Below are 8,400 nucleotides of genomic sequence, written 5' to 3' on the forward strand. Positions count from 1 at the left end.
GCTGTGGGAGAGGATGGGAGGAATGAGGCAGGGAGTGACACATAGAAAGATACAGACGAAGGGACAGAGACAGGTGGAGAGATAAAGGGAGGAAGGAAAAAAGAGCAAAAGTGTGCATAAGTGACAGAGAGTGAGAAAGAGAGAGAGAGAGAGAGAGAGAGAGGGGGGGGGGGGAGCCCACCAGAGAGAAATAGATAAAAAGAGATAATGTTATGATCATATAGTTCATTCCTGCTTTATGGTACAGGTTTATGGCAGCTACATACACTGTTGCTTAGCAGCTCATGAGATGGGAATAGTGAACAAACACTCTGTCTGTTTTCTCTATCTCTGATGACTACTTAGACATACAGGAATGAACAAGAACCATCCTGTTCTAGCCTAACCACACTCAGCTCAAAGCGGAGAGCTGAGCATTTTCGTAGAAAAGTCACACTGGTTGGCTTTTAAGTGCCCACAGTCAAACAGAAACAACTTTCCTATCACGGTGCCATTTCTGCTTTATCAACACAAACACGCACGCATACACACACATTCATGATCTCACGGCCCTCAGCTGTCTGTTTAGCTGACAGCTTCTCTACGAGCCTTGTGTTGTTGCTGTGGCGAGCAGATTGACAGGAGGATGTGTCAGATTATGTAAATGAGTTTGGCATAAACAACACCCTGCTTAGATTCTCCAAGTTATGTTAATCAGTTAGAGATTCCTAACCAACCAGGGAAGAGTAGATCATAATCATATTAATCTGTCCTGTTTTGTTATGTAGCTTGATAATTCATGTTTTCATACTTGTACCATTTACTTGCTACATGTTTCAAATCTTGGATTACCTACCATAAAACCACGAGGTGGGCGCAGAAATGAATTCAGTGTTATTCACATCACAATAATGAATGTTATCTCCACAGTATAAACTCAACACTTAAGAGATGCCTTGGGGGTCTTGTTCACGAGTGAGGGAAGGATGGAGCGTGAGATTGACAGGCGGATCAGTGCCGCGTCCGCAGTGATGCGGGCTCTGCATCGGTCCGTCGTGGTGAAGAAGGAGCTGAGTCGAAAGGTGAAGCTCTCTATTTACCAGTCGATCTACGTTCCTACCCTCACCTATGGTCACGAACTGTGGGTAGTGACCGAAAGAACGAGATCGGGAATACAAGCGGACGAAATGAGTTTTCTCTGCAGGGTGTCCGGGCTCTCCCTTAGAGATAGGGTGAGAAGCTCGGTCATCCGGGAGGGGCTCAGAGTAGAACCGCTGCTCCTCCGTGTCAAGAGGGGCCAGTTGAGGTGGCTCGGGCATCTGATCAGGATGCCTCCTGGACGCCTCCCTGGTGAGGTGTTCTGGGCACGTCCCACTGGGAAGAGGCCCCGGGGAAGACCCAGGACACGCTGGAGGGACTATGTCTCTTGGCTGGCCTGTGAACGCCTCGGGGTCCCCCAGGAAGAGCTGGTGGAAGTGGCAGGGGAGAGGGAAGTCTGGGCCTCCATGCTTAGGTTGCTGCCCCCGCGACCCGACCCCCGGATAAGCGGAAGATGATGGATGGATTGACTTAAGAGATGCACTAAGTGGCGCAGAAAGTATGAGGGGAGACAGAACGAGGTTGTGTTTATGGCTTGTGTTCTTTCCAGGGGAGTAAGGGTTAAGCAGAATGACTCATCGCAGGCAAAATTGATTAATCACACCAATGTCACTAATTAAAGACACATGTGCATGTGTCTGTGCTTAACCCTATGCTGCACATGTATGTACAACATCATCAATATCACTCCTACGCACTTTCAATGCTTGTGTGCACACATGTATATCCTTTCATGTCTACTTTGTCACACACACTCCTTCTCATACCCTCTCATTCTCTAATCTCTCTTTGCTGTACATTAACACACACAGGCAAACTCAGTGGTCTGCCAGTGCACATATCAAGGCTTCCAGTCCAGATGAGTAATCATTCTAATGAAAGCTATTGTGATATGCTATCAGCTGAATTTTCCTGTCTAAATGCTCTGTCACTCATACATGTCACCTATCTCCTCCACACTCACAGGCACACACGCACACACACACACAAACACACACACACACACACAAACAAACACACACACACGCACAAACACAGACAAACACACACACGCACACACACACACACGCACGCACGCCCGCACACACACACACACACACAAACACACATACACACATAAACACAGCCTGTTAGCCTTGTCTGTCCATCTCCATCTATCAGATTAGACAGTAACCAACCCGGTGGCAGTTGGCACGGAGTGTGTTTGGTAATACGATTGTGTTGTTTTGTTTGGTCAATAGCTACACATTATGGGACCGTGAGATAATTTTGTGAATCATTCTGAGTGTAAAAAAACCCAGTTTGAACCCGTTGCAGAGGATACAAGATTGAAGATACATTTGTTTTAGGTATGTTTGGGTATGACAAAGCAGGACGGGGTGGATGGAATTCATGAATGCAGCATCGAAAAGTACTGGTTTGCAAAAACCACGGAGATGAATCTTTTCATGTTAGTCTCAGGATGTTTGGCGAAGTATTGTTAATTAAAGTGCTGAACGAGAAGACCAAGACAGAAACGAAGAGATAAGAGAAACAACATGTTGTGAGGAGAAGAATCGACACACACTGCGGGGTTTTGTTTTCCTTTTACCTCCCGTGGCTCCCCCGCCCCTCTCCCGCAAACAACCCGGTGAGTCATCCGCGCGCATTTTCGCCCCTCCGCGCCTGCGACACGCAGACAGAGAATGCTTGTAGCCAACGTTAACGGAACGACTGCTGATTATTAGCCTTCAAAAGGTCAAACGGGACTGTGCAATATAAAAGAAAATCGAACGGACTGAGAATAGTTTATTTTAAACTCCTCGCGCCCAAACTGCAAAACAGCTATGCTCATTAGAAAACAACTAAAGCAGTGTGCCTTTTCAACTCTTCAAAAACTATTTTCAGATATTCATTCATATTCACATTCATCAGAATCGCCTACCATTCCCAAGTTTCGTAGTTAGACCGTTCATTATAAACTTAATAGTTGCCGTATCAATCTGTTTGCATCCATCAAGTCTCAAACAAAAGTGTAAAAATGCACATAGCACACCAGTAAAAATCCTGTAAAACCCGTAAAACGAAAATGCCCTAAAATGTAACTGATGTAACTCACCTGTTGCAGTGGCCTTTTCGAACCTTCTTTAGTTGAATCGGTATTCACAAGCCTCCGGTCCAATTAGTTTTGTTGGGTTGTGGACTGGTGATGTGAATCTGCTCGTCTGGAGTTTCGTCTGAGAGGATCTTTCGGCGTGGAACAAAGCTTAGAGCTCACTGGCGCTGTCCATGGAGCGCGTGGTTCTGAAATGAAACTCTTTAGCTTCTCGTTCTTGTTTTCTACCCCTGCTCCCCCCTTATTGCTCAGAGCCTAGCGTAACGCAGTTTCCATGACGACCTGCCGTCATCCTGTTTGGGGTGGTCCAGCCATAGGCACAGAGGGTCCAGGCAGGCACATTGGCCAACACTATATTGTGCGGGGGCTGGCGAACTACAGGTGTCATGAGTGGGTGCACCAACAGCCTTGCGGTCGGTTTTAAGTAAAAACGTAAGGACATTGATATCCATCCGCTTCAAAAATCACATTTAAATGTTGCCTGATTATATCAACTATTGAGAACGGTAGGCCTAAAATATTTGAGAAAACTCGAAAGAAGCTTTAGCATAATAATAAAAAGGTAATTGTTGTGCCCCCCGTGGGCTACACACACATACAGTCCCAGACACACACACACACGCACATACAATCACGATGCAGTGTTGTGGCCACAGTGAATATTGTATCAGGCAAGAGGGTGAGTCATCCCTGGCTGCTATGTCCCGTGATGAAGCCAAGACTAAACGCAGACCAAATCATCAATCTACCCCTCCTCCTTCCTGCCACGTAAGCAGCCCCCTCTTCTGCTCTTTCCTTTATCTCTCCTATCCCTCCCTCTTTTCCTTTCATGGTCTCCCCCCCAGATCTCAGTCTAATGGAGGATGTGGCCTACTGGAGAATTCGTAAATTGCAAGGAATCACTGGACAGTACGCCCACGCGTCAAAAGAACACGGCCGCTGAAGATGAATGTGCCAGTTGAAAGGTCACTTTACCCTGATCCAAAAATAAAAATGACGTCACTAGACTTGAACAACAACCGACCGACAGAACATTCTATTTTAAAACTGCTTTGGACACGCGCCCTGTTGAGCCCTCCCGAATGATCGTGACGTAAACTGGGCTAGCACGCCCTTGAATTCGTTATCGTCTCATGACGTACATCTAATGTAGCCGGAAGTGTCAATTACAAGCGTCCCGTAGAACCAAAACAAACAGAGGAAGAAGCATTGGATGGGCTAGCATTGGATTGGATCTTTACTTTGGATGTTTCTGGACACATACGGGGCATACATAACTGTAATCAGTTCAACAGAGACACAATGTCGAATATGGAGAGTATCCTTTCATGAGCTCTACACAGGCGAACGCTGAATCTGCCTGCTGCAAGTTGTCTCACGTTATTTGCTTACAAACTAGTTAGCTATAGCCTAACAACAGTGTAAATAGTATGTAGCTAGTTAGCTAGCTACCTGTCATTGAAGCTTGCCCTGGATGTATCGACTTACATCTTAGGGAAGTTGTGTCCCAAGTTATACGATACATTTATTAAATTGCCAGCTAGCTAGAAAGTGATCGATGGGTTAGTTTGACAATTAGTAGGCTACTGCCTACTATAGCTTGTAAGCAAAATTTGAATGGTGAATAGGGTGCTTGGCTTTGTGACCAGCGTGCTAGATAATTCCGTTAATAGTCGTAATGTTTGAAAACGTTTTGCTGACATGTAATGATGTATCATGAAGATTAACATGGCACTATATTTCTACTATAATTTTAAATGCCACCAGACTACCCCCAAAAAAGATAGATAAGTGCTAACAGTTAGCTATTTACACCAGACCTCTTTGCAAACCCTTAACTTACTACACAGAACACCTCTTCAACCTTAAATTTGCTGCCAAAGAATTACAACGCAACTCAAAGAAATGTGACAAAGAGGAAAGGGCAGAGAAGGGCAAAGTGAAGAAGGTGAAATTAGACACACTTCGTTATCATATACTTTTAATTAATTGAATTCACTCTATTGATCCTAAGTACATTTGAGGATTCAGGTAACATTGTGTGCACAATTACATAATAAGTAAAAAAAAACATAAAAGCAGAATCTGGTAGAAATCACACAAAGTGTAAGCAGATATGCAGTGATAAAGTGTTTTTTGGGTGTGTGTGTGTCTCTCCTTGTTATTTTCCAGGCGATCCAGAAAGGCAACACTGAGGTTGCCAGGATCCATGCGGAGAATGCCATCCGTCAGAAGAACCAGTCCATCAACTTCCTAAGGATGAGTGCCCGTGTGGATGCGGTGGCAGCGCGGGTTCAGACTGCCGTCACCATGAACCAGGTAGATACATCAAGAGGTCAAAGGTCAAGTAACACTCCCATGGTTGATTAAGGGTTTGAGAAATTAGTAGGAGACTTGCCAGCGATAATCAAATGGCAAACTTTTTCAACCTTCTCCCAAGAACCAGTACTGCCATTGTCAGCTCATAACTCCCATGATATTAGGATGATATGCCCACAAATGACCAGCTAGATTTAAAGTCCTGATGACCTAAAACCCCAAACTTCCACCTGAAACAGGAGCCCTAGTGAAGGTAGAGCACCACCTAGTGGTACAATGGTGGAACTGCACAGGGACAGTCTTGCCATTTAGCAGTCAGCATCAATATCGTCTGGTCAAATCTTTGTTGTTGTGTTTTCAGGTCACCAAGTCCATGGCTGGGGTTGTGAAGTCTATGGATGCCACACTGAAGAGCATGAATCTGGAAAAGGTTAGGAAGGATTACACACACACACACACACACACATTCACACTCAAGTCAAATATACTGCTTGTATGTGGTCTGTGTCAAGGACATACATGTAAATGAGGCAGGCATAAGAAGTATACCTCTCTCTTCCCTCTCCATCTGAAGATCTCTGCATTGATGGATAAATTTGAGCACCAGTTTGAGACATTGGATGTGCAGACAGCTCAGATGGAGGACACGATGGGCAACACCACCACCCTGACTACACCACAAGTATACACACACACGCCAACTACTGTCACTTAGAACCATGAGAGGCCAGTGAGAGAAGTATATCGTCTGATCATGTCTGTTTGTTCATTGTTCCTCAGAATGAAGTTGATCTGCTGATGCATGAAATGGCTGACGAAGCAGGGTGAGCACAAACACAGACCCTCTCTTCCTGTCTCCCTACATACACAGACTCTCTCTTCCCGTCTCCCTACATACACAGACTCTCTCTTCCTGTCTCCCTACATACACAGACTCTCTCTTCCTGTCTCCCTAAATACACATACTCTCTCTTCCTGTCTCCCTACAAACACAGACTCTCTTCCTGTCTCCCGACATACACAGACTCTCTCTTCCTGTCTCCCTACAAACACAGACTCTCTCTTCCTGTCTCCCTACATACACAGACTCTCTCTTCCTGTCTCCCTACATACACAGACTCTCTCTCCCTGTCTCCCTACAAACACAGACTCTCTCTTCCTGTCTCCCGACATATACAGACTCTCTCTTCCTGTCTCCCGACAAACACAGACTCTCTCTTCCTGTCTCCCTACATACACAGACTCTCTCTTCCTGTCTCCCTACATACACAGACTCTCTCTTCCTGTCTCCCTACAAACACAGACTCTCTATTCCTGTCTCCCGACATACACAGACTCTCTCTTCCTGTCTCCCGACATATACAGACTCTCTCTTCCTGTCTCCCGACATACACAGACTCTCTCTTCCTGTCTCCCGACATATACAGACTCTCTCTTCCTGTCTCCCGACATATACAGACTCTCTCTTCCTGTCTCCCTAAATACACAGACTCTCTCTTCCTGTCTCCCTACATACACAAGTGGGATGGCGCGGTTACAGTGTGTTTTGTGTTGTGATGTTCAGGTTGGATCTGACCATGGAGCTCCCCCAGGGCCAGACTGGTTCAGTGGGCGCTAGCGTGGCATCGACAGAACAGGTACACACACACACACCAAAACACACAGACTGTATCCAAAGAACTCCCTACTGTACATTCACATGTTCTTTGACTCACCTGCAGAGCTTTTGCGTGTGTTTGTTCGTCGTTTTCAGGACGAGCTTTCTCAGAGGCTGGCCAGACTGAGAGACCAGGTCTAAACTGGAGAAAGGGAAGGAGGACCCGAGGAGAGAGCAGGATGGAGGAGGAGTGCTCTGTGCCTACAGGAGCCATGATCCCCCAACCACCCCAGAAGTGATTGTGGGCTGTTGTCACTGGTTCAGAGGAGGAGCATGCTCTGTGCTCCCTATCAAGTACTGTCACATCATCACATACAGTGGTAGTGACAACAATGGCCAGTCCTGATCTGCCCCCCCGTCCCTCCTCTCAGTTCCACCCCTCCCTAAAAGAAAAAAAAAAAGCTATGATCCTCACACTCGTCACCATATCAGTATTGAGTTGCACATGTTTATTTAATCATATTTAATATTTATTTCCTTCAAATGTCGCCTTAGTTACGGCGTCACAAACGGCTGTACATGCCCCCGGAATGTATCCATGCATCCTCAAGATATGCCCACATTTTTAATGTAAAAAGAAAAAAAGCCAATGACAAAGCATGATGAAATACTTTGGAGGTTGAGGTGGATGACGTCACTAGTGCTCCTGTTGGTATGCGTTGACGTGGCATTGAATCGACCTTCCAAGTGTTTCTTTTTGTGTTCCCTCTGCGTGGCTCTGAGCTTTGTGTGGAGAGAAAATCCCATCCATTGTTGATCCTCTGTCCTCATGTCAGCTCAGCTGAAAAGCTTTTCTGTTCTCATAGGACTAAAAGTCAATAAAGAGTTTTTAACATTTACTATCGCTGTGTGGATCCTCTCTCTGCCTTCACAGCTGCATACTCATCTAAACCCATCCCTCTCTGTCCTCTCCCACCTCTTTCTCCATTTTTTCCATCTCTCCCCTCCCCTTCTTCTCCTCCAGCGGAGAATAGATGAGAGGTCAAAGGTGTCACCTGTAGAGGAAGTGGCTGTCCGTCGCTCGCATGCCAGCGCCTCATTACACACACACACACACACACACAGGTAGACACACACACACGGACACACACGGACACACACGCACATGGACACACACGCACATGCCTAGCCCTATTATCTCCCTAGGGGAGGCAGGACTCAGCTGGGAGCCATTACAGGTGCTGCTCATGTGCGCACACACACAGACATGCCTAAATACACACATACCCTATGGAACTCAAGTAGGGTGACA

At 46.0% G+C, this 8,400-nt stretch overlaps 1 protein-coding gene across 2 annotated transcripts; it reads left to right on the plus strand.

Moving 5' to 3' along the window:
* The first annotated feature begins 4,338 nt into the window (after window positions 1-4,338).
* LOC136953903 (charged multivesicular body protein 1B2) lies at window positions 4,339-7,987 on the plus strand. Of its 2 annotated transcripts, none has more exons than XM_067247368.1 (8): window positions 4,339-4,490; window positions 5,023-5,120; window positions 5,345-5,491; window positions 5,853-5,921; window positions 6,066-6,173; window positions 6,272-6,315; window positions 7,056-7,128; window positions 7,245-7,987. In XM_067247368.1, the coding sequence occupies exons 1-8, from the start codon at window positions 4,475-4,477 to the stop codon at window positions 7,287-7,289; spliced, it is 600 nt and encodes a 199-aa protein (XP_067103469.1). In that variant the 5' UTR covers window positions 4,339-4,474; the 3' UTR covers window positions 7,290-7,987. The 2 variants fall into 2 exon arrangements, with proteins under 2 accessions (XP_067103469.1, XP_067103468.1); XM_067247367.1 differs by having other exon boundaries at window positions 4,416-4,490; window positions 5,056-5,120.
* Window positions 7,988-8,400: the final 413 nt, after the last annotated feature.

This window comes from Osmerus mordax, chromosome 12 (assembly GCF_038355195.1).
Source record: "Osmerus mordax isolate fOsmMor3 chromosome 12, fOsmMor3.pri, whole genome shotgun sequence".
NCBI classification, from domain to species: Eukaryota; Metazoa; Chordata; class Actinopteri; order Osmeriformes; family Osmeridae; genus Osmerus; species Osmerus mordax.

Bases quoted from the DNA above. Each gene is read 5' to 3' on its own strand.
- LOC136953903 (XM_067247368.1), top strand. The intron at 5,121-5,344 runs GTGAAATTAGAC...GTTATTTTCCAG, and splicing joins AGAAGGGCAAAGTGAAGAAG to GCGATCCAGAAAGGCAACAC. The intron at 7,129-7,244 runs GTACACACACAC...CGTCGTTTTCAG, and splicing joins GCGTGGCATCGACAGAACAG to GACGAGCTTTCTCAGAGGCT.